Source organism: Dermochelys coriacea, chromosome 2, assembly GCF_009764565.3.
Source record: "Dermochelys coriacea isolate rDerCor1 chromosome 2, rDerCor1.pri.v4, whole genome shotgun sequence".
Taxonomy (NCBI): domain Eukaryota; kingdom Metazoa; phylum Chordata; order Testudines; family Dermochelyidae; genus Dermochelys; species Dermochelys coriacea.
In genome coordinates, this window is record NC_050069.1 from 38,064,714 (window position 1) to 38,091,657 (window position 26,944).

Consider the following 26,944-nt stretch of genomic DNA (forward strand, 5'->3'; position numbering starts at 1 on the left):
TTTTGGAAGAACTGATTTTCCAGTTGAGGAACTGATTTTAAAACTTTTGTAATTTTAAACCATCAGAACCAATTTAATAACAAAAATCAACCTGTCCCCAAAATACCTCCCCTCTCTCCCAAAAAACCCTAAACCAAATCAAAACCAGTTTGATTTTTAAAACCTTAGTTTTGCAAAACAAGCTAAATTCAAAAAAAATCAACCTTAATTTTAAAGTTGGAAGACTATCCTGAACTGAGAAGGTCTTAAATCCCACTGTTTTTTTAAATTCTATCACCCTGTGCATGAAATTGACAAATTAAGCCCCTGATCCTGTAGTCAGATCTGCATAGGCAGGTCTTCTTTACCTGCATGGAGTTCCCTTTCAAGACACTGTGGATCAATGTGGACACAGAAGTCCACCCATATGGCTTTGACAGCGGGATCCAAGTTCTAAAATGTCTATTACTTTAAAACTGCTGAACGTCTTTCTTCTAATGTCTTGAGCCTTAACCTTGAGCTATGTAAAAGTCAAGTGTGATAATTTCTTGCTTAAAATATTTTGACTTTTAACAAAAAAGTTCGGGTAAGATAGTGTATCTTGTCCCCTTTCCCTCCCTCCCTCCCTCCCCCAGCCATGCTTGTATAATTTAAAAATAGTCAAACAAATTTTGTTGAAACTTAAAATTAAAATACAAATAAAAATTCTCAGGGATGATGCAGAACTTGCAAATTTCAGTCCCAATAAATGGGAGCCTTGACAAACTAAAGAAAATGGGGCTAAACTGGATAAGAACACCACCTTTAAGTAACAGCGTGTAAAGGCGCACATACTGGGTTGTGGTACTGAGACATTAACAGAATTTAAGGGAACACTGACAACTTGGGGGTGTGTTAATTTATTATCTTAAAAAAAAAATCTTGATCACCCTTTAAATGATGTATTTTGAATTTAAAAAAAACATTCAAAACAAATACAGATGCAGACAAACATGTAGAAGGGTGAGAGGCTCAGAGGCAATAAGAGCAATAACAAAAATGCTCATGCCTAGCCTTGTTTCCAGTTCCCCTTTTCTGTGTTTGCACATCTGCCTGCTACTTGTTGTCCATTCAGCTCTCTTCCCATTTCTCATCCCCATACTCCAGCAGGGCGTGAAGAAAGACATGTTCAATCACCAAAAATTGTAATTGACCGTACACAAAGGTGCTGTCAAATGTATAATGTAAAAGAGATTTCAAATATATTTTTTCTCAAATCTTGTTGTTATGGTATTTTTAGTAGTCACTGATAATGGTAATGGGTGCAAAAATTTCCACATGCAAATGGGACTTTTCCAAACCGATAAGTGTCCTATTAGGGGCAGAATTTATCTGTAACATTTAAATATCCTTCCTTTTGTGTCTTTAAACCAAAGACCACGCTGTCATAAATATTTTGTGGCTGTGAATTGACTTTTTTTTAATGTGATTGGCAAATTGTGATATTACTGAACTGAAGGAAAATAACTTCCTGAATAAAAAATCTTGAATATTTCATTATTTGTTTCTGAAAGTATGATCAGCTTCAGGCAACACATCAGATAACTTTTTTTACTACTGAATTTTAAATTCAGTGAAATTCTTAATAGTACAGATGACTTGATTAAAATTTCAGTAACGGTTATAAGCTCTGTTTTGCACACTTGACATTTTTTTATGTTAAAATCTGCTGTTACTCAAAAAGTTTTAGTATATAGCACTGCCATTTTAAACTTCATCTTTTTCATTTGTAGGATGGAACAAAGTTTATTTCTGTTGGAGCTCTGTATTCTGAGCTTGTGGCAGTTAGCAGTAAAGGGGAACTTTATCAGTGGAAATGGAGTGAATCAGAGCCTTATAGAAATGCACAGGTACTGTACATCCTTAAATCTATCTTCAAAATAATTCTGTATGTATGAATTTATAAAATAATAACCTCTTTTATGCTTTCAAAGAATCCTTCATTACATCATCCACGAGCAATGTTTTTGGGGTTAACCAATGAAAAGATAGTGCTCCTTTCTGCAAATAGTATCAGAGCAACTTTAGCCACAGAAAATAACAAGGTATGAGATCCTTTTCTTTGTTGTTGAGTTCATGATAAAACTTTTGTGTTTTTTTCAGCCACTGTTTTGCTCTATGAAGAATAAGTAAACCAAAGTCTGCAGCTATAAGTCAGTAGTACAAATTAATTTCATTATAAAGATCATATTGAATAATTTTTGTTGATGGGTTCAGCTTTCATAATTGTCTTCTTTTGTACTATAGAAATTTAAATCAAAGGCAGTTCTGAGATCTTTTTGTGAGCAAAGATTAAAAGGTGGTCCCAACCTCCAGGAACTCTTAAGCAATGAAAGCCTGTCAATCTTATCAAATTTCCAAAAACTGTTAATTTTTTTACTGCTGCACTAAATCTAATGTTAGAGAGGCCTAATTCTGGGATGGAGTTGTAGCAAAAAATATTAAGCATTTAAAGATTTTTGGCTCAAAGTACAGTAAAAACAGATTATACAAACAGTAAGTTTGTTTTGACCAATAATAGATGAATCTCAGAAGGTTGAGTTAAAAGTGCAGTTTGGTTAAATATCCAAATTTGCTGAAATGCTTTGACAGCAATACCCTTTCAGTGTTTTGGTACTTTCATTTTCTGGCTGAGACCAGAACTGGAAGGGAAAATTTACCAGATAGATCAAAACTTTAAAGGGCCAGTTCTAAAACTGGAGTGAAGGTTGGGGTGATACTTTTCCCAAACTGATTCATCCTGAAAAATGTAAAGAGTTCGTTTAGGATGCAGTGTTGGTTTTTTCCCCTCCCCTTCCTTTTAGGTTGCTACCTGGGTGGATGAAACTTTAAGCTCGGTAGCTTCTAAATTGGAACACACTGCACAAACTTACTCGGAGCTGCAGGGAGAACGGATAGTTTCACTACATTGTTGTGCTCTTTATACCTGTGCTCAGCTAGAGAACAACTTGTACTGGTGGTAAGTATATATGGTATTGAATATATTTGTCCAATAGTATCTGCAAACTCATTATAATGACATGCACTGCAAGGAAACTTCATGTTATAGTTCTAGTGATGAAGTTCTGTAACTCTGCTTTCATGGCTTATACTATCCTTGAAGAAGTATTTTTATTATTGCATGCAATGATTACAAAAGAGGAAAGATATTGTGCCTAAAGCATTGGACCTGGCGGGAATCAAGAGATCTGGGTTTTATTCCTGGCTCTGCCATAAGCTTCCTGTGTGACCTTGAGGAAGTAATTGAAATAGTCTCTTCTTTTTATTTTGTAAAATGGGATATTGTGATACTTTGTGATGTTAAATTCATTAGTATTCAGATAGGATAGTGATAGAAAAGTTGGTAAAGAAGTGATTATAGAGAAGACTGTTTTTGCTAATTGTGCTGTGAAATATAGTGAACGCTGTAAAACTGATACCATTATTATATTGTAGCTGAGGAACAGCTATATAATAGTGAGGTGCCACTACTGAGGTGTCAAGGGTCTAGACATGCCTGTAAAGATGTACTTTCATCACTGGATTCTGATGACTGACTGCGTAGAGTATGAAAGCCTTGCTAAGAGCTACAAAATTTAGGACATTAGACTGAGACTATGCAATATAGATAATGAAAAAAATTGTCTTGTCAAGTTGGGTTGTCATCTGCAGATCCAGATAATTGAGTTGTTCTTATTGGGAAAATAAATGCTAGATGGCTGAGTGTTTTCCCCTGGTATTACATAGTTTCACAAAGTAGTTTTAGTATATTTTGTACCTTTCAGGCCTTTTCAAATAATATAGAAAACAAAATTACCTGTGTACACTGTCATTTTTCTCCCATAGGGCTCTGTGGCTAGAATGTTAGGCAGTCTGATTCATAAACTATATTGTTGGCTTAAATGCATGCTGAAAAATTGGATGAAATAACCTCCCATAAATTGTTAAAACATTTCTATTTGTAAAACTTCACTGAATTTTTAAAATGTCAAGTTTTCTGGACATAAAAAGGTAGAAGTTGATGATGATTTTTCCAAGCATGTAAAGAAATGAAAATAATTTTCTAATTACAATGAGTTGACAAGCATATCTGTGCCATTTTCAGTGCCCACCCTGTTTTTAACCTGTGCTTCACTTAAGAGTTATGTTAAATCTAAACAAGCCTTGCTTACAGTAGCAGGGATCTCAAGTAGCTTTTGTTATAGTGGGATTAAATACTCTCTGACCAGTTATTTGCAAGCACTGAAAATTTGAGATACTAAATATCTTTCTGTTTGGGGTATTTGCTAAATATTAACCAGAAGCCAAATAAAATCACAGCCAGATATATGAGGAAGTTGTGTTTTACTCCTAATTTTGAAATTTGGGGCAGAGCGGTAGTAGAAATCACAACTTTCTGATTTTTTTTTCTCTTGACTATAAAACCAGTGTCATTGTGAACACAGTTCATTCTAGAGCATCACTCAGCATCGCAACCAGTAAACCACAACTTTGTGGGGACTGTAATACTGGAAACTTGCATGCCTTCTTACCTTTTTTGATAATCAGCCCCATTGTATTTAAGAGGTTTGTTTGTTATGCTATTTAAAAATTAACTACAAATTGAATTATCCTACAGGGCCCTTCACTAGTTAGGTATGCTTAACTTTAATATTGATGATCATGTATTTGTCATCAGATTATGGAGAAATAAGTGTCTATTAATCATGATGATTCTTTCCCCAAAAAAATCTAAATTGCTGACAGGCATAGTATAGAGAGCATCCCATGCTGTTTATGCTGTGGCTAGGCTATGGTAAAAAGGTGCCTTCTATGTAAATCCATATTATCCAAATAAAATTGGCTTAACTCTCTTTGAAAACCACACTTTGTATCAGTATACGGACAGTTTACCACCTCTAGCTGTATAGTCTGAGGTTATAACTTGACTTGCTGAAATCAAGGTAAGGGTGTTAGGATTTTCATTTGAGTTGTAGCTGGATCAATCTAACTCGATTGGGGGGAGAAAGTATCTAGATGAGGAAAAAATATGACGACTTGGAAATCTCACTTAAGTCATGGCTACACCAGGACAAAGTGTTTTTTAACCCGTGCTTTAAAAAAAGTACAATCTCCCAACACCACTCTTTTTTTTTTTTTTTTTCCTCCAGTAAGGAAAAGGCTGGGGGCTTTGGGAATTGTTGCCAGTCATGGTGAGGACAGCCTCAATATGTTTATGTTCAATATGATTGCCAAAGAGAGTTGGTATTTGCTAGTTAGCTGTTTTTGCATTTCAAGAAAATTGTTTCAAGTTGTACTTGTTACCTGTTTTACCCTTGGTGCATGTATCCTTGCTGCTATCCAGAGCTGATCTTGGCACTGAGTACAGAGTAGAGCAGTAAGAATCCATATACAAAAAGCTCTTGTGGTGTTTACATAGAGTTCCAGTGGGCATAGTGGAGAGAATATTGTAATTGCTTCTCATCCTCAATCTCTTGAATGGCAGCACATCTTTCATCTGCTGTGTTGTCAGGCTGGTGTGACAATGTAGTATTTTAAAATATATTTAAATAGCATTACCTTGTTCTTTGTTGAGCTAGATTCAAAATGCCATTATGATCAGATGACTTGAAATTGGCCCCTTTTTCCTGAATGCATCTCTGTATAGTACAAATTATATCTGCATTTAACATTGAAAGTGCTGCAAGTGGTGTTTTTTCCTTGTTTCTTTAGCAGAATTGCAAAGTGAGTTTGATTCTAGATTCTTGTTTGTGGTATAGAAAGCAGGACAAAAAGTTTTAGGTTTTTAAATAGCATGTTGAGTTTTCAGTACAGGCAGTTTAAAAAAAAAATGATTTGTGAAGTGAGCATTTTGATACAAGAGCGTTTGAGAGTGAGGTGGAGTGAATATGGGACAGCAAGATGTCACTTTTGCTAAGGGCTTTTGGCAGAGTTGTATTTTACCATGCCTTCCATTTAAGGGCTTGACTACACTACCAAGTTTTGTTGTCAAAACTTATGTCAACACCCAAAAATTGCCAAAGGGTGTTCACACTTGCTCCCTCTGTCAACAGATCATGTCCACATTGGGGACACCATCCTTGACACGGTAAGCAAGGACAGCAGCATCATGAGCAGCTCTGTGCGGAGGAAGGGCAAAGCAGCACAGCAGTCTGTCCCCCTCCCTCTGCAGCAGTAGTCTGCCTGCTGCTGTGTTCCTAGCGCAGGGCAGGACAGGAGCATTCCAAATATTTACTCTGTTTCCCAAAGGGAGCAGCACACAAGTACCTCCCGGAGCTTTGAAAGGGGAGGGGCGCATGCTTGCAGGGCAGCATGCAGAGATCAAAACACTGAGCAGAGCAATCATGGCAGGCATTGTGGGATACTGGCAGAAACCTCTTTATGGACAAAAAAAGGGAGGGGAAAAGACAAGTCTCTTGTAGCGGTGGAATTTTTTTGTTGCCAAAACTGGGTATTTTTCGTGACAAAAGTCCCATTGTAGTGTGTACAATCTTGCTGTTTTGTTGCCAAAAGGCAGTTTTTAGCAACAAAACTTGCTAGTATAGACAGGCCCCAAGTTGTAGACTTAAGAAGCTCAAGACTACGAACAGACACTTCTTTTGTAGTTCTTGGTTTAATAATTTGTTTTCTTTCCTTAGGGGAGTAGTTCCTTTTAGCCAAAGGAAGAAGATGCTAGAAAAGGCCAGAGCAAAAAATAAAAAGCCCAAGTCTAGTGCTGGCATCTCTTCAATGCCAAATATCACAGTTGGCACGCAAGTAAGTACAACCACTGTATTGTGAGCTGTCTTATGTGTTTTGGGAGGGGGATACAGGTTGTCAAAAACATATCAAGCTCCATTCTCCATTTACACTAAGGCCTTGTCTGTGCACAAAAGTTGTTTCACTTTTACTTTTAGTTAGTGCTGCAACCCCCTACATGTCAATGCACCTATGCTGATATAGCTTTTTCCTGTAAATTTAGAGGAATAAGCTGTCACAGTCCCAGCTAACTGCACCTCTGACCATCTCCTGGTATCCCTGAGGGCACTCCACTTAGGTGACAGATAGAGGCCTGAGACCTGTCTCAGGATGGGATCCCATGATCCTTTCTTTCCAGACTGGGGACTTAGGCTGCAGGTTTCTGCAATTTATTGTGATTATCTTAATAGGTCTGATTTTAGTTGAGCACCGGCAGTCCTGTTTCAGGGACAATGACAGGGTTAACTGGTGATCAGTCCGCTCTCTGTTTGTTCAGAATAAAAGCATTACAAAGAAAACATCTTATATGCATGCCTGGTGACTGCCTGGTCAGTTAATCTCCCACATAGGGACCCTAATAGGACTAACCTACTTTAGGCCTTACCTACTTTAGGCCTTTTCTGCAGGGCCTGCCTCTCTTGTTCACAGTCTCATGTTTGTTCTTGGTTTGAGTGCGAGTGATTCCTCTCTTCATGGCTGGTATTTTATATTGTTTCAAGTTCTTTGTCTCCCAGGCCTCTTATCAGGTCAAACCAGTATATGCTATTTCCCTTGAGGGAGGTAGGAGGTAGGAGAAACTTCCACAGATTTGTTACTTGTCTTGTTTCACTGGTGAGAATTAGCATCAGTTATCCCTCAGTGACTTCAGTTCTTGCAGAAAACCCTTTAGTTCATCTTTTGAGCCAGGAATACAAATAACATTTAAAATAAATGCAGCGGTTATTGAATATTCCATGTGCCAATAACATCTGTCACATCTTAATGCAATAGGTAGGGCCCTACCAAATTCATGGTCCATTTTGATAAATTTAATGGTCATAGGATTTAAAAAAATCTTAATTTTTGTGGTTTCACATATTTAAATCTGCAAGTTTCCGGTGTTGTAACGGTGGGGGTCCCGACCCAAAAGGAGGCTGTGGGGGGCTTGCAAGGCCATTGTTGGGGGTGGGGTTGCAGTATAGCCATCCTTAGTTCTGCCCTGCTGCTGGTGACTGCACTGCCTTCAGAGCTGGGCACCCGGCCAGCAGCCACTGAGCTCTGAAGGCAGCGCAGAAGTAAGGATGGCAATACTGTGAGGCCCCTACAATAGCCACATTTCTCGGAAGAGACCAGATCAATGATCTGGAAGAAAACATAAAATGGTTATTGATAGAGTTTGCAGACAACACACAAATGGGGGAGTGGACAGGTCACTGGTAGAGAGAGTCTTGGATTATTTGGTAAGCAGAGCACAAGTAATACGTTTTAATGCGGCTAAATGTAACCGTATACATCTAGGAACAAAGAATGTAAGCCATACTTACAGAATCGGAGACTCTATCCTGGGAAGTAGTGATTCTGAAAAAGATTTGGGGGTCATGGTGAATAATTAACTAAACATGATCTCTCAATGCAATTTTGTGGCCACAGGGGAAAATACGATCCTTGGATGTGTAAACTGGAGATTCTGGAGTAGGAGTAAAGAGGTTGTTATGCCTTTGTGATTGTTACTGGTGTAGACATTGCTGGAATACAGTGTCCAGTTTTAATGTCCATAATTCAAGAAGGATGTTGATTAAATTGGAGAGAGTTCAGAGAAGTCGTGTGAATGATATTAAAGGATTAGAAAACCTGTTTTATAGTGATAGGCTCAAGGAACTCAATCTATTTATTAGGGCTGTTGATTAATCGCAGTGAACTCACATGATTAACTCAAAAATTAATTGAGATTAATGGCCGTTTCAATTGCACTGTTAAAAAATAGAATACCAATTGAAATTTCTTAAATATTTTGGATATTTTTCTACATTTTCAAATACTGATTTCAATTACAATACAGAATACAGAGTGTACAGTGATCACTTTATATTTGTATTAAATACTATTTTTCAATTCACCTCATACAAATACCGTAGTGCAAGCTTTTTATTGTGAAAGCACAATTTACGAATGTAGATTTTTTTGTTACATAAATGATCTCAAAAAAAAAAAACAATGTAAAACTTCAGAGCCCTACAAGTCCACTCAGTCCTATTTCTTGTACAGCCAATCACTAAGACAAGCAAGTTTGTTTACATTTAGGGGAGATAATTCTGGCCATTTCTTATTTACAGTGTCACCTGAAAGTGAGAAGAGATGTTCGCATGGCACTTTTGTAGCCAGCATTGCAAGGTATTTACGTGCCAGATCTGCTAAACATTTTTATGCCCTTTCATGCTTTGGCCATCATTCCAGAAGACATGCTTCCATGCTGATGACGCTCATTTAAAAAAAAGATGCGTTAATTAAATTTGTGGCTGAACTCCTTGGTGGAGAATTGTATGTCTCCTGCTCTGTTTTTTACCCGTATTCTGCCATATATTTCATGTTATAGCTATCTCGGAGGATGACACTTTCACTACAGATTTGACAAAACGCAAAGAAAGTACCACTGTGAGATTTCTAAAGATAGCTACAGCACTTGACCCAAGGTTTAAGAATATGAAGTGCCTTCCAAAATCTGATTGGGACGGGATCTAGAGCATGTTTTCAGAAATTTTAAAAGAGCAATACTCTGATGCGGAAACTTCAAAACCTGAACCACCAAAAAAGAGAATCAACGTTCTCCTGGTGGCATCTGATTCAGAGGATGAAAAATGAACATGCGTCGGTTTGCACTGTTTTGGATTGTTACTGAGCAAAACACGTCATCAGCATGGAAGCATGTATTCTGGAATGGTGGTTGAAGCATGAAGGGACATATGAATCTTTAGTGCATCTGGCATGTAAATATCTTGCAACATCAGCTACAACAGTGCCATGCGAACTCCTGCTCTCACTTTGAGGTGACGTTGTAAACAAGAAATGGGCAGCATTATCTCCTGCAAATGTAAACAAACTTGTTTGTCGGTGTGATTGACTGAACAAAGAAGTAGGACTGAGTGGACTTGTAGGTTCTAAAGTTTTGCATTGTTTTATTTTTGAATGCAGTTATTTTTTATACATCTATATTTGTAAGTATCATGAGAGTTGAAGAGATTGCACTACAGTACTTGTATTAAGTGAATTGAAAATACTATTTTTACAGTGCAAATATTTATAATAAAAAATAAAGTGAGCACTGTACATTTTGTATTCTGTATTGTAATTGAAATCAATGTATTTGAAAATGTGGAAAACATCCAAAAATATTTATATAGTGTTCTATTATTGTTTAACAGCACAATGAATTGAAATTAATTTTTTTAATGCTGGACAGCCCTACCATTTACCTCAGAGGGAATGCTAAGGGGTGACTTGATCACAGCCTATAAATACCTACCTGGGGAACAAACATTTGATAATGGACTCTTCTTTCGAGCACACACAGGTATAATAATGGCGGGATGTTGAAGCGAGACAAATTCAGACTGGAAATAGGTCATACTTTTTAAAGTGAGGGTAATTAGCCTCTGAAACAATTCATCAAGTGTTGTAGTGGAATCTCGAACACTGGTGACTTTTAAATCAAGATAGGATTTTTAAAAAAGAGATGCTGTAGTTCAAAAATTATTTTGGGGGAAGTTCTATGACCTGCGTCATACAGGAGATCAGCCTAGATGATCACAGTGATCCCTTCTGACCTCAGTTGTGGTTTTTAAAAAAAAAAACAAAAAAACAACAATAATTAAGTCAATCCAAAAAACTGTGTAGACCAAGTCTAAGGTCCCTTTATACCGTTCTCTGAAACCCAAGTAGGTAGGTGTTGGGATCACCTCCATTTCTTAACAGCTGTGTACAACTCTGTAATAGTGTATTGGAGTCATTGCTACTCAGCTCTGAACAGCAGTTCTTTGAGTGCTTGCTCATGTCTATTCCATTCTAAGTGACTGTACACATGGGTGTGCACACATTGGAGACTTTTACCTTAGTGGTATCCATAGGGTTAGCTGTGGCGCCCCCTTGAGTGCCGTGTTCATGCATCTGTATATGAGGCACTGCTGACCCTACACCCTCTGTTCCTTCTTACCGCTCATGATGTTTGGTTGGAGTGCCTTGTCTTGCATGGCAAGAATGTTAGCGGTTCTTACAGTCTATTGTTCTGTCTCCTTTGTATTTAGTTGATAGGTACATAGTTAGACCATTAAGTTAAGTGTTAGAGTAGTAGTTTATGAGTTGGTTTCCCGGTTGGGGACTTCGCCTCGGGGTGGGGCATGCCCCATTCCCCAGACTTTAAGCCATGCTCATCGTGCAGCCGGCTGATGCCCTATTAGCAACCCCCACAAGAGGTGTTGGAGGGAGTCCCACAGAAAGGATAAGTTGCAAAAACTGCAAAAACTTTCACCCTCAAACTCAAAAAGAGCGGGATATCCACTTGAGGGTCCTCCTCAAGGAGGCTGCACTTCGTCCTGCCTCAGAGACCGCTCGATCAGACTCCATTCCTGGCACTTCGGCATTGGCATGCAACGCACTGCCAGCACCAGAATCTGCCCATTATTGTTCCCCCTTGCCTGTGCCTAAGAAGCATCTGAAGTCGAAGGACCTGCTGGCACTGCAGGACAAAGGGGCTTTGGGCAAAGGACCTGTGTTCGGCCACATGCCTGTCCTGGAGCTCCTTGGGTGTACCTCTGTGGTCGGACCCCCTAGCCCAGCCAGGGATCCACCTCAGACTCCTGGGAGGGGGTTCCAGCCCCTCATAGGGCCATCTGTGCCTGAAGTGGGCCCAGCAGCCAAAGAGCAAGTAGGCCGGCCGGCATTGTAGAAGCCAAGCCACGTGACAAACCTGGCTATGGTCCTGGTATCTAAGGGAGAAGCGGAGTGTCCCTGAACCGCAGGTGTCGATCCCCATCACCACAGTCTAGGACTCTGGCACGGCAGCCTCAGTTAGAAGACCCAGGTCCCTAATGCCAAGATCTCTACCTACAGGGCACCGGACTCCTGAGTCACAGTGCCGATCCCTGAACTCCACAGTACCATCAGGCCTCCCACCAGCGATCACCACGGTGCAGATCACCATCTCCCAGGCATCGCTTTCCCTCCCCCCCCCCCCCCCGCCCCACCCAACCTCCTCCTGGTGCGGGATTGTTCCCAGTCATGGCACCAATCTCCAGCTCCCCAGTACTGCTCTTCAGGCAGGCACAGGTCCTTACTGTCACCGATGAGGGTCTGTCAGCAGACTCTAGCATCTACAGCTCCACCCTGGTCACTGGGAAGGCAATGGTACAAGTCGGAAGGGGAGTTCAGCCCCTCACCTATAAAAGGCGAATTGTCATCTGTGCGCCTCCTGCGGTGGTGGCGTCTTGGAGGTAGGGGCAGTGGCCCGCTCATTGCCAGTACTGGAACCAGTGGGGTGTACTTGTTATGCTGGCCCCGTACTCCCCACCATTCCTCCCAGGCCATGTTGGGCAAACGTTTGGCACAGCCAGCACCGGAGTCAGAGCCCAGTGCAGAATCCAATGTGGGGGCAGCACAACAGGACCCGACGCCCCAGGAGCCATCCCCAGATGAACAAGGGTATGCTGCTCTTACATCTGTGGTGCATCTCTGGACAAAGCGGTCACAGGCCCCTCGCAAAGAGCAGCCCACCCGATGACTTGGAGGTTAAGGAGCTAGCGTAGGAGTCTGACGACCTCTTTAATGTCATACCCTCCTCCATCCCGGCCCGGCTCCCATTGCCCGTCCACCCAGGAGTCCTGAAAATTGCTGAGTCTTTGGAGACCCCCTCTTCTATTTCACCTTCCTTCAAGAAGGCAGAAAAGAAGTACTATGTCCTGGCAAAGGGATTTGAATACCTGTATGCCCACCTTCCAGCAGGGTTCCTGGTCGTGTCTGCCATCAACAAAAGGGCCAGGCTAGCGGCACACAGAAAAATAAAGATGCCAGGAGGCTGGACTTGTTTGGCAGGAAAATTTATTCAATAGCCAGCCTGGAATTTTGGGTGTCTAACAATCAGGCCCTGCTAGGCAGGTACAATGTCAAACTGTGGGACTCCATCAGCAAGTTCAAGGAGGGCCTTCCACAGGAGTTTGTCATGGTGGTGGTGGTGAGAGACGCTCTCCAGATGGTCTGGGATGCTATGGAGTTGGCGACCAGGGTAGTTGCCTCTGTGATGGGCATGAGCTGCAGCTCCTGGTTGCAGTCCTCCAGCCTGTCCCAGGAGACGCAGACTATTCTTCCGGACCTCCCATTTGAGGGAGCAGGGATCTTCTTGGAGCTGACTGATGCACAGCTCATGGCTTTAAAGACTCCTGTACTACCCTCTGTTCTTTAGGCCTGCAAACCCCTGTGTAGGTTAGAAAGCCATTCTGTCTCCCACCTCCTCTGTCCAGGTCCTGAGGTGTCCCCCGGTCCAGCTCCTACAGGAAGGACAGAGACAAAGAGTTTAAGTGGCGGTACCCTTTGTCTTCTCATTCCTCTCCCAGCCTGGTTCTTCTAGAGGCCAAGGAAGCCAGAAGCAGGCATTTTGAGGATCCTGGAGACTGTTATGCTGCCTTCGACTTAAAGGACATGTATTTTCATATTTCCATTTTCCCAGGACACAGGCTTTCCCTCCGTTTTGTGTTGGGCCACGGCCATTTTAAATCACGCACTGCCCTTCGGTCTCTTGTCAGCTCCAAGATGGTTTACAAAGTGAATAGTGTCAGTGGCTCCTTACCTGAGGCACCGAGGTGTGCAAATTTATCCGTATCTCGAAAACTGGTTAATTAATAAAGGACCAATCCCGGGATCAGGTGCGGTGTCCTCTTGACCTGGTTTGCTCCACCAATTGCGACCTGCAGCGGTTAATAAATGAGAAAAAGTTCCAGCACACGACTTAGAGTTCATTGGAGTAGTCTTTGACTCTACGTGGGTCAGGGCCTTCCTCCCTGAGACCCGGTCCCAGGCCATGGCAGACCTGATCTTGTGTATGCAAGTCCACCTTCTTACCGGTGCTCATATGTGCCTGCAGTTGTTGAGCCACATGGCAGCCTGTACTTACATGGTCCGCCATGCGCAGCTCCACCTCAGGCTGCTACAGGCGTGGCTGGTGTCAGTCTGTGTCCCCAACAGACACAGCACAGACCATGTGGTCAAGGTCCCAGACCACATCCTGTTGTCACATGCATGGTGCAAAAATTCTGCATTGGCGTTGGAGGGAGTTCCGTTCACAGTCCTTGCTCCGTTGGTTACCCTCATCTCTGATGCTTTGGACCTGAGATGGGGAGCCCACCTGGGCAATCTCAGCATGCAAGGTCATTGGTCCTGTCTTGATCATTCCCTACACATCAGTGTCAGGGAGCTCAGAGCAGTCCGCTTGGCCTGCCTGCCTTCCTACCTCACTTAAAGAGCAGGCTGGTCCAAGTCCTGATGGACAGTACAGCGGCTATGTTCTATATCAGTAAGCAAGACGGAGCCAGGTCGTCTACTCTTTGCCAAGTATCCCTCAGGCTATGGGACTTCTGTGTACAACACGACATCCATCTCATAGCTGCACACCTTGCTGGGGCCAGGAACGCCTTGGCAGATCACCCATGGCGAGACTAGAAGGTCCTGCTGAGGCGCGCTCTCCTTCCAGAAGCAGTCAGCAGCATCTTCCAGAGATGAAGTACTCCCCAGATGGATCTGTTTGTGTCCAGGCACAACAGGAAATGCCACGTTTTCTGCTCCTTTCGGGGGTTCGACAGGGGCTTCCTATCGGACGTTTTCCTGTGCCTGTGATTGGCACAGTGCTCTAATGTACGTCTGTGAGTGCTCTAATGTACGTCTTCCCCCTAGTTCCGTTGATCCAGAGTCCTCATGAAGATCAAGCGGGACAGGGTGAAGGTAATCCTCATAGCGCCAACACTGGTTTGGCATGCTACTGGACTTCTTGGTTGCTGCTCTGTTACAGCTACTGCTCCAGTTGGATGTGCTGTCACAAAACCACCACAGTCTTCTGCATCTGAACCTGGCAGCGCTGCACCTTATGGCTTGGCTGCCGCATGGTTAAATGCGGAGGAGCAGAAGTGGTCGGCTGGTGTCCAACAGGTCCTATTGGGCAGCAGAAAGCCCTCCACCAGAGCGACCTACCTGGCCAAATGAAAGCAGTTCGCTTGTTGGACCTTAGATAAAGGCATCCAGCACAAGTGGGCCTCTCTGCAGTTGATCTTGGACTATCTTTTGCATCTCAAGCTCCAAGGCTGTCCCTTTTGACTATCAAGGTCCACTTGGCCACTCTCCGTCTTCCATCCGCCGCTCGAAGGTAGGTCAGTTTTCATCCAGGACATGACTACCAGGTTCCTCAAGGGCCTCGAGCACCTGTACCCGCATGTCAGGGACCCCGTCCCTCCATGGGACCTGAATCTTGTGCTGTTGTGGCTCACGGGACCCCCCTTCGAGCCTCTGACTTCCTGCTGTCTCCTTTTCCTTTTCATTTCCTAGAAAGTCGCATTCTTGGTTGCAGTAACATCTGCCTGCCCGGTCTCCGAGATTAGGGCTCTTGCCTCAGAACCACCCTATACGGTCTTTTACAAAGACAAGGTCCAGCTGCAACCACACCCAGCTTTCCTGCCTAAGATGGTCTGTTTCATACAGGCCAGGACATTTACTTACCTGTTTTTTCCCAAAGCCACATAAGTTAGAGGAGGAGCATAGGTTGCATTCCCTAGACATCAGGAGGGCGCTAGCCTTCTACATTGAAAGGACTAAGCCATTTCGCAAGTTGGTGCAATTGTTCGTCCTGGTGGCAGAAAGGATGAAAGGTTGTCCAGTGTCCGCTCAAAGAATTTCTTTTTGGATTACTGCCTGCATTCGCTGCTGCTACGATCATGCAAGGATGCCATCTCCGGTGATCATGACCGCCCATTCAACCAGAGCGCAAGCCTCTTTGGCAGCTTTCCTAGCCCAAGTGCCTATCCAGGACATCTGTTAGGCGGCCACCTGGTCGTCCATACGCATGTTAACGTTTCATTACACGCTTATTCAGCTGGCCCGGGACAATGCTGGTTTCGGTGGAGCAATGTTGCAAGCCACAAGTCCGTGAACTCCAAGCCCATCTCGGAGAATTCTGCTTGTGTGTCCCCTAGAATGGAATTGACATGAGCAAGCACTTGAAGAAAAATGATTTCCTACTTTTCATAGCTGTTGTTCTTGGAGATGTGTTGCTCGTGTCCATTCCATTATCTGCCCCTCTGTCAGAGTTGCTGGCAAGAAGGAACTGAGAGGGAGTAGGGTCGGCACCTAATATACTGGCGCATGAGTGCGGCACTTAAGGGGGTGGTGCAGCTGATGCTACGGATACCAGTAAGGCAGAAGTCTTTGACTGTGCACGTGGGTGCGCACACACTGAGAATGGAATGGACATGAGCAACATATCTCAAAGAACAACAGTTATGAACGGTAGGTAACTTTTTTTAAATTATTTGAACTAATTGCACTCTACACATTCATTAGGAGTATAGAACAAAAATACAGATGAGGTAGCTTAATCTACAACTGTTTTATCTCCTTAAAATCTGTGTACATGAGCTTTCCCAAGGGGTAGCTATTTGTCCATAATTCAGTTTGAATTGCTTTAAAAAATAGTAAAGAATGTATTATGGGCTGTAGGACTTAACACTTGATGTACTCTATTGAGAATACTGCTTTATAAGTCATTCAAGTATTAGGCTCTGATCTGGCAAATGCTTAGGTTACTCATATAAGCATTTGCCAGATTGGGTCCTGAAAAGGTTTTAAAACAACCTAAGAGGCTCAGCGTAGCGTGTTATGGGATTATAATAATGGTTCTAGTCACACTGCCAGAACAGCCTCTTTCCAAGGAGCTGCTGCTTGTCCTTATTGACTCCCCAAGGGAGGGTGGCACTTTTCTAGGAACATTTTTTCCTAGCATTCTTTTCTGAGCCTGGCCCTTTAAGGTTGTAGTTGCTTGGTAAAGTCATATTTGAAATGGCCATTTTGCAACTGGCAACTGCTGGTTGCATCTGTACCTATTGTGTCCACTCCTCCCCTAAAGTTTTCCCTTTCTAATTGCTGAGGAAATGAGACACTTTCACAGAGATATATGTATGTTCAATGTTTTCTTGTGCTCTTATCTGAATTAATATTGTTTTTTGTCTGATCTTACATAGAAATAGCTGAATATTTCTATCTCTTGTCTGTAGGTATGCCTGAGAAATAATCCCCTTTATCATGCTGGAGCCGTGGCTTTTTCAATTAGTGCTGGAATTCCTAAAGTGGGTGTCTTAATGGAATCGGTTTGGAATATGAACGATAGCTGTAGGTTCCAGCTTCGATCACCAGAGAGCTTGAAAAACATGGAGAAAGCTAGCAAAACTACTGAGGCAAAGTAAGTGCACTAAAAGAATCTGTATATATTTTTGGAGTGAAAATGTATTAGTTTGGCAAAATATTAATTAAACATTAATACCGATATTAATTGAGATACCGATTAATTGATACTGGCAATCACGAGTTTGCATCAAGCTTACATGAAGTTTCTAGCAGACGCTGATGGAATTAAACAAAATCCCCATAGATTCTGCAGCGTGCTGCTGTGAGCTCTTTCCTGACGTCACTGATGGAGATTACCTGGCAAATAACTATTCAGTAAAATGGATTATTTTAGGGGTAATGAGTGAGTGACACAAACCACTTATATAGTAGAACCTCTGCATTATGAACGCCTTGGGAATGAAGGTTGTTTGTAACTCTGAAATGTTCCTAACTCTAAATGAACGTTATGATTCTTTCAAAAGTTTACAACTGAACATGGACTTAATACAGCTTTGAAACTTTACTATGCAGAAGAAAAAGCCTGCTTTCCCTTCAATTTTTTTGTAGTTTACGTTTAACACAGTACTGTACTGTATTTGCTTGTGTGTGTGTATGTGTGTGTGTGTGTCTGCTGCTGCCTGATTGTGTACTTCTGGTTCCAAATTAGGTGTGTGGTCAGTTCATAACTCTGGTGTTTGTAACTCTCAGGTTTTACTGTACTCTTTTTAATATTAAATTGATGGGGTTTAGAAACAGCAGCATATGAAAAAGAGGACTGTCTTGAGAAGAATCTCAGAATAACTGAATCTAAAGGAGGAATTATCAGTGATGGGGATCATGGTAGGCAAGCAAGCAAACAGAGGCGTGACAGTGCCACTTGTTGAAACTACTAAACCATTTAAAAAAAACTCTATTGGTCACTAAAAGAGATTTTTATAGGGCAGTTATTGGTGATTCCAGTGTTCTCTGATATCAGTAGGGTTACTTGATATGAGAGGGGAAAACAGACTATTGGGATAACTGAGTTGTTAATATCAGGCAGCCTAACTAAAAGTCCACAGGGTTACTGAGCACCATATTTATGCTTCAGTCTAATTCAGCCAGTAAATTTTGTTCTGGAATTAGTGAGTGGAAGAGAGCGCCCTATTTACCTATTGGGTCATTTGATTGTGGTCGTCTCTTCTCTTTATCCTGCTTACCTTGAAAATCAATACGTTAATATATTTTTAACTTTATAGTACTTATTTGAAAATTTCCAAAAATTAAGGGACATATCATTTTTATAAGGTTTTGAGCTTGCCTTAGTGCATTTGCTGTAGAAGTTTGGAGTTGCTAAAATGTTTACGTGTTTCCTTAGTTCTTAATCAGACCCTTTTCTGGAAAGTTGACATCTAACAGGTATTTTCCCTAATGTCCACTAATGATCAGAAATCCAGCTTTGTCTAAATAACTTATTTCAAATAAAAATTTAAGGCCACTTTTCTCCCTCCTTATGGTACCTACCAAATGGCCAGCTCAGCCATTACTTTCTCCTGGATAGATCAACTGATAACCTGCCAGATGTCACTGGTGCCCTGGCAACTCCTCACAGCATTGGACACTACTTTTTCCTTTTCCTAATTCTGGGTCAGATGTTTCCACTACCATTCCTCTTTCCCATATCCTCCTCCTGCTTTTGACTGTCATTTCCTCCTCAGAGTGATCGCTAGTATAGCTCAGATGTAAAGAGTGAAGGTAATCTCTAGGGAAATTCAGTAAAATACTGGTTTTCAACCTCTGGCCTGCAGACCCCTGAGGGTTCGCAGACTGTGTCTAAGATTTCCAAAGGGGTTCACTCCTCCATTTGAAACTTTTTTTAGCGGTTTGCAAATGACAAAAGGTTGAAAATCACAGCAGTAAAATAAGCAAGAACATTCAAGGTAAAGCCCTCATAGATTCCAGAGGGCATTAGTCCACTTCTTTATTTTTTAGAGAGGAAAAAAAAATATTTTTTTGGAATATATTTACTTTACAAAATTGGAATAATAGCGTTTAATTATTATTGGTGAGGGACTGAAATTGCACCACATCTGTTACAATTAAAAGTACTCGCAAAAAAGAAAAGGAGTACTTGTGGCACCTTAGAGACTAACAAATTTATTTGAGCATAAGCTTTCGTGAGCTACAGCTCACTTCATCGGTACATAGATCTGCAGTCCTGATTCTATAATTTTGGATAGCAAATAACAAGTTAACACAATTTGAAAGAAAAATGTCTTGCTGATACTCTGTTTTGAGATGTGGTAGTTGACTTGACTGTATTGCTTTTGGTTTGTGTTACTGAATTATTGATGTATTATATATGATTGTTTAAGACATGTGACCATATTTATTGCTTTAGCTTTTATTTGCTTTTGGCTGAATGTCGCTTCCAGCTAGTAGTATTGTTTGGCTAGAGCAATAAATGATGCTCTTATGTACTGTATATTATAGCAAGAGATTTTTAATTAGGTAAACTATTGATATTTTTTAACAGAACATGGTTGCTAGCTTAAAACATCTTGTTATAACTTGACATCACACAATTGGGGGGGAAGGAAAAAACAATCCAAAAGGGGTGATTCAGTTACTTTATCAACTAAATAGGTTGTTGAATATTTTACTTGAGAGAGCTTTGAATTGGTGATGCCAAAATATAAAGGAAAATATTTGGAAGTGGTCAGACCTTAGATAAGGAGTATGGGGTTGAGCGAAATCCTGGAGTGTTTTTTTTATTATTCCATCTCAGAATGAGACTCGGATTTACTGGTAAAGCCTGCATTTTCAAATTACCTAAATGTGCAGATGTTTTAATTGCAATCAAGATGTTACCACGAGTGTTTTGAAACTGTGGACATTTAAACAACAGGAGTGTTTTGTGAAGACTAAGATTCTTTTTTGTCTGCTGTGTTGTTTCATAGTAGTAGTAAAACTTACTTGAACAATTTTGTATTTTAGTAAGCTAGAAATTGCTTACTATTCAGTCTTGGTACTAATTATATTGTGAAAAGCTGTGTTGGGTAGTCTCTCCAAAGTTAGGGTTGCATCCAGCTACCATTAAAAAGTCCAGTTAGCTCACCGATAACTCTGATTTGAAAAAATTGATTTGGCCTGAAAATTTTCACATACTCTTAAGAGCAAACTGTTTGTTAGTTCAGGGGTCTCAAACTCAAATGACCACGAGGGCCACATGAGGACTCGTACATTGGCCCGAGGGCTGCATCACTGACCAACCCCTCTGCTGCCCTGCCCCCACTCCACTCCTTCTGTGAGGCCCTGGCCCTTCCCCACCTCTTCCCACCCTTTCCCTGCCCCCATTCCCACCCCAACTCCGCCGTCTCCCTGCCTCCAGGGGGTTCAGGAGGGGCTCGGGGTGTGTCGGGGTCAGGGTGCAGAGGGTTCTGCTGCAGGAGGGGTTCTGGGGGTGGGTCCAGCCCGGCACACATCGGGGGCAGGGCAGGCTCCCTGCCTGCCCTGCCCTACCCCGCCCCGCCCCCGCGCCGCTCCAGGAAGCAGCCGGGACCTCTGTCTGTGTGTTGCCCTGGCCACTCCTCCAGGCACATCCCCTGAAGCTCCCGGGGCAACACACAGACCCCCTGTCTCCTCTCCTTCTCCTCCCCACCCCCTGTCCCGGCCGCTTCCTGGAGCGGCGCGGGGACAGGACAGGCAGGGAGGGAGCCTGCCCTACCCCTGATGCGTGCTGGGCCGGAGCCGCTCTAGGTGGAAGCAGGGGTGCCGCATGTTAGTTAGAGACCCCTGTGTTAGTTTGGCACTTTTCTTACAACTTATTTTGAGTTATAAATCACTTTAATAAACAAACACCTTTCTCGTCTTCCCACCCTGTCCTTCCAAGTTAGTTCACATTTGGGGATGTTTTAACATTCCAAAATGTGGGATTTCAACTCTCCATTGAGAATAATTACACAGCCAGACCTTGAGTAAGGAACATAGCATCATCTAGACATTATAACTTTATCCTAGTAGCTCTATAATGGGATATGTTTAAAAGCATAGAAATATAGGTTTATATTAAGGTTTTTACTGTTTCATTCTAAATTAAGAAATCTTTTTAAGTGTTTGCAAAAAGAAAAGTATTTTATCTTACACAAATTATAATGTAAATGCTTTGCTAGATTAGCTTTTTGTTCAGCAAAACAAGCCCAAGAAACTGTTTTGTCCAAACCTTGAAATAGACTTTTCATTCTGTTAATGTTTTTTTCATAAATATAATTAAATTCTTAAATCCTAGGCCTGAAAGCAAACAGGAACCAGTGAAAACTGAAATGGGTCCACCGCCATCCCCAGCTTCTACGTGTAGTGATGCATCTTCAATTGCAAGCAGCGCATCAATGCCATACAGTAAGTTTTACTTTAATAGTGTACTGTCTATATAACTAAAAGAAAAGGAGGACTTGTGGCACCTTAGAGACTAACACATTTATTTGAGCATAAGCTTTCGTGAGCTACAGCTCACTTCATTGGATGCATAGCTCACGAAAGCTTATGCTCAAATAAATGTGTTATCTCTAAGGTGCCACAAGTACTCCTTTTCTTTTTGCGAATACAGACTAACACGGCTGCTACTCTGAAACCTGTTTATATAACTGTGATATATAACAGTTATACTAAGTCAATTGCATTGTATGTTTATTTTAATTTATCTCTAGCACTGAAGAGTGCACTTGACAAGTAATTTAAAATCAGTAAATGGGAGATCACTTATGAATAGTGTAGTTAACAGAAATCTTTGAAAATGTAACTTTCTGACTGGCAAAATGCATTCGGGCTCTTCTATCCTAACTGCAGTTCACTTTAATTTAAAAAAAAAAAAAATCACAGTAGTCTTTAATCCATGGATGCTGAAAGTTCAGGTTTGCCAGTGTTCTTCTAATGTAGAATTTATGAGAATAACAGTAGGAGTTTAGTGCTGGGTATCTTAAAGTAAATATAGTGAATTTCAGTCATGGAGCTTGTTGTAGATTTATACAAAAGCCCATAAATATATGATGCTCATTGGTAGAAACACTGTAGTTGGTTATAACGGAAGTCTCTGTATAACTATATTTTTGTATGTTTAGAACTTCCTGGAATTAAATTTTTCATGCTTGGTTTCAATCTAGAATTGAACTGGTTTTGAAAAATTGAGCAAAATCCATTCTTCAGTTTTTGAAGTGTGCAGGGGTAGCGGAAATGTACCTTATGCACATCCAGATTATTTTAAAACATTTCTATGTATTTTGCTCAGGCAGCTTAACTAGAGCAAGCTTCCAATTGGATAGTCTTCCACTGAGGACCACCTTCCACTCTTATTGCACATACCCAAAGTAACAGTTTTAAAAATTTAGACATTCGGTATTGCACATATGCTATAAAACTGTTTTTGCTTGCATCAACAGTTCTCAGAATACCAAATATACCACATTAAAAACTCAAAAGCACTTGTCCCTACCTTACCACCTTTTGTGACTTTTTAAATCAGTATAGTTGTAATGGATTCTTGGTCTGATACTATCATTTCAACAACTTTCTCATTTTAACCCCGTCCCTCCAGTTATGCACATAGAGCATACTGAAGGGTCACATAGTTACCTAGATTAGAGAACTTTAGGTTCAGACCTACAATACTAATTTTGTTATAGCCAATATCTAAATAGAAAGCTTTCAAAATAGAAAAGTTTTATAGATCAGTTTTGAATGCAGTAACTATTTTTTGACTTAAAATAGCTGTCTGTTTAATCTTTCTTCATAGAAAAGTTTAAGCACTAAAATGTGTGTGTTTACATAGTTATGTTCCAGCTATTAAAAGGCCCCATGTTTTCAGCCCTGTGGTTATACATTTGTGTGGAATTTTAAATCTGTAAGTGCAGGGCTATAGATGTGTGGAGTTTATAAACCTTTCCTGTTTCTTTATTTAAAAAAATATGAAATCATATGTTCATGTATTGTTGGTTAATCTGAACTCTTGTAAGTAAGGAAGCAAAGGGCCTCCTATTAATGTTAACTTAGCCATGTTACACTATTAACAAGAATACAAATGTGCATCTTAACACTTGATACTTCAGATGTTGATCTTTAAAACAAAATTGTAAGACTGCCATGAATACATTGCAACCCAGGTCCAAAATGTGTTCTATGACCTTTATCACAGTAATACTGTTTTATTCATCTGTCAAATATTGCCCTGGGCTAGTTGGCAGAGTTTTGCAAGGATGTCATAAATAATTCAGCATAATTAACATGTCTGAATTAAGGATCTTATGCTAACTTCAGCTTTTTAGGTCCTTTATCATAATTACTGTAACATTACAAGAACATTTGGTACTTTAATACTCTGAATCTTTAACATACGGAATAAACAAACATGGCTAGGAATGAATTAACATGACTAAGGAAGTCATAGCTTTAATGGACTTTCTTTTAGTTTCTTTTTGTTGATATGGAACAGCTTTACTGTTTTGGTACAGATTTATAAGCAAAACGTTCAAGTGGCATTGAGAAATTCTGTCATGCTACCCTGACTTCAGACAGTGTTAGAATCAAACTAAATTTTACTTCTGATTTTAAATTTTGGTTTGAGTAATGGTACACTTCTGCAAAAAGTGTGTGTGTGTGTGTGTGTTAGTCATAAAGTAAGATCTCTGCTATATTTAGATGAAATATTTCAAGTTGCAGGTTTTTTGGTACTTATTATTTTGTTGTCGTTTAAGAACGACGACGGTCTACTCCTGCGCCGAAGGAAGAAGAGAAAGTGAATGAAGAGCAATGGTCTCTTCGGGAAGTCGTGTTTGTAGAAGATGTTAAGAACGTTCCTGTTGGCAAGGTTTGTTTAAAATGAATTCTGATTGCTTTCCTTTTAATTACTGTGAAACAACCTTTCCTTTCGATTGGCTGACTGTTCAGTTGGTTTTACTTTGGCTGTAAAGTGACCCAGTTTTGGGGACAGATGGGAGTATTGTTGTTTGTGCTTCTTCCCAGCACAACTTTTATCATATTTTAACATTTGTTCTTAACACAATCAATGATGCTCATCAACTGCAAACACACTCTGAGTCCAAAACACTGACTGTGAAAGAAGTAATCTTTGATTTTCCCTGGACTAGATTCAAGCCTAGCATTGCAAGAAAAGCACAAAGATTTGGCCTTGCTCAAAAGTTCTTATAAGGAACAGTAGCCCCCGGTCTGTCCAGCAAAATCATGGTGGGTCAAATAAACTATATTTTTGAGACAGCATCACCTGAAAATTTGCTTGGACAAATCTGTTGGTAAAATGGGAACCAGAAAACAAACAAACAAAAGTCAGAGTAGAAATAAATTGACATGTTTACTGGGAATAATTCTTATTTTACTTTTTACTAAATGACATCAGCAGGACATTTTACTTTATTCAAGAACAGCAGTTTGTCTGGTCCTATACATCTCAGGACCTCAAGCTCCCGTCTGTACCCACATGTGAAGGTGAACCTGCCTTCAGAGATCTTGCTCAGGATCAAGAGTGCCGAAGAGGGAGGTACTGTCTCTGCACTGCCCTTTGTTTCCAACACTCCTTTGGTTCTGGCTTTGTGAAATTAGTTAGGAGGGATGAGGTCAGTTGGGCATTTTTCTGCTGTATTCTCTAAACTTGAGGAAAAGCCGGCACAATTTGTAATAAACTGCAGAAACTTGCACTGCTTCCCTTTCTGAAAGGGGAAGATCCCATGATGAATTTCCTCTTTCTCATACGGATTATTGCTGCATACGGGAGGATTGAGTTATTTGTGTAAGAACACCCGAAAGCATTTTCAGATTTCTCTTGGGAGACTGTGTGTTACAGTGGATAGGGCACTGGACTGGGAATCAGGATACTTGGATTCTGTTACTATTTCTGCCACTGATGTGGTCTGTGACTTTGCGAAAGCCATTTAATCATAGAATATCAGGGTTGGAAGGGAACTCAGGAGGTCATCTAGTCCAACCCCCTGCTCAAAGCAGGACCAATCCCCAACTAAATCATCCCAGCCAGGGCTTTGACAAGCCTGACCTTAAAAACTTCTAAGAAAGGAGATTCTACCATCTCCCTAGGTAACGCATTCCAGTGTTTCACCACCCTCCTAGTGAAAAAGTTTTTCCTAATATCCAACCTAAGCCTCCCCCACTGCAACTTGAGACCATTACTCCTTGTTCTGTCATCTGCTACCACTGAGAACAGTCTAGATCCATCTTCTTTGGAACCCCCTTTCAGGTAGTTGAAAGCAGCTATCAAATCCCCCCTCATTCTTCTCTTCCGCAGACTAAACAATCCCAGTTCCCTCAGCCTCTCCTTATAAGTCATGTGTTCCAGTCCCTTAATCATTTTTGTTGCCCTCTGCTGGACTCTTTCCAATTTTTCCACATCCTTCTTGTAGTGTGGGGCCCAAAACTGGACAGAGTACTCCAGATTAGGCGTCACCAATGTCAAATAGAGGGGAATGATCACGTCCCTCAATTTGCTGGCAATGCCCCTACTTATACATCCCAAAATGCCATTGGCCTTCTTGGCAACAAGGGCACACTATTGACTCATATCCAGCTTCTCATCCACTGTAACCCCTAGGTCCTTTTCTGCAGAACTGCTGCCGAGCCATTCAGTCCCTAGTCTGTAGCGGTGCATGGGATTCTTCCGTCCTAAGTGCAGCACTTGTCCTTGTTGAACCTCATCAGATTTCTTTTGGCCCAATCCTCTAATTTGTCTAGGTCCCCCTGTATCCTATCCCTACCCTCCAGTGTATCTACCTCTCCTCCCAGTTTAGTGTCATCTGCAAACTTGCCGAGGGTGCAATCCACACCATCCTTCAGATCATTTATGAAGATATTGATCAAAACCGGCCCGAGGACCAACCCTTGGGGCACTCCACTTGATACCAGCTGCCAACTAGACATGGAGCCATTGATCACTACCCGTTGAGCCCGACAATCTAGCCAACTTTCTATCCACCTTATAGTCCATTCATCCAGCCCATACTACTTTAACTTGCTGGCAAGAATACTGTGGGAGACAGTGTCAAAAGCTTTGCTAAAGTCAAGGAACAACATGTCCACTGCTTTCCCCTCATCCACAGAGCCAGTTATCTCGTCGTAGAAGGCAATTAGATTAGTCAGGCATGATTTGCCCTTGGTGAATCCATGCTGACTGTTCCTGATCACTTTCCTCTCCTCTAAGTGCTTCAGAATTGTTTCCTTGAGGACCTGCTCCAAGATTTTTCCAGGAACTGAGGTAAGGCTGACTGGCCTGTAGTTCCCAGGATCCTCCTTCTTCCCTTTTTTAAAGATGGGCACTACATTAGCCTTTTTCCAGTTGTCCGGGACTTCCCCCGATCGCCAGGAGTTTTCAAAGATAATGGCCAATGGCTCTGCAATCCCATCCGCCAACTCCTTTAGCACTCTCGGATGCAGCGCATCTGGCCCCATGGACTTGTGCTCGTTCAGCTTTTCTAAATAGTCCTGAACCACTTCTTTCTCCACAGAGGGCTGGTCACCACCTCCCCATGCTGTGCTGCCCAGTGCAGTAGTCTGGGAGCTGACCTTGTTCGTGAAGACAGAGGCAAAAAAAGCATTGAGTATATTAGCTTTTTCCACATCCTCTGTCACTATGTTGCCTCCCTCATTCAGTAAGGGGCCCACACTTTCCTTGGCTTTCTTCTTGTTGCTAACATACCTGAAGAAACCCTTCTTGTTCCTCTTAACATCTCTTGCTAGTTGCAACTCCAGGTGTGATTTGGCCTTCCTGATTTCACTCCTGCATGCCCGAGCAATATTTTTATACTCTTCCCTGGTCATTTGTCCAATC

General features: G+C 41.5%; 1 protein-coding gene across 27 annotated transcripts in view; it reads left to right on the plus strand.

Moving 5' to 3' along the window:
* The window catches only part of UBR5 (ubiquitin protein ligase E3 component n-recognin 5), a 140,954-nt gene that overhangs the window by 53,500 nt on the left and 60,510 nt on the right, over nt 1-26,944 (plus strand). For all 27 annotated transcript variants that reach the window (XM_043507469.1, XM_038389368.2, XM_038389362.2 and 24 more), the window contains 7 exons: nt 1,752-1,868; nt 1,953-2,063; nt 2,823-2,977; nt 6,636-6,753; nt 17,013-17,197; nt 21,392-21,501; nt 23,850-23,962. In XM_043507469.1, the coding sequence (XP_043363404.1) occupies nt 1,752-1,868; nt 1,953-2,063; nt 2,823-2,977; nt 6,636-6,753; nt 17,013-17,197; nt 21,392-21,501; nt 23,850-23,962 (909 nt within the window). The remainder of the gene's footprint in view (nt 1-1,751; nt 1,869-1,952; nt 2,064-2,822; nt 2,978-6,635; nt 6,754-17,012; nt 17,198-21,391; nt 21,502-23,849; nt 23,963-26,944) is intronic.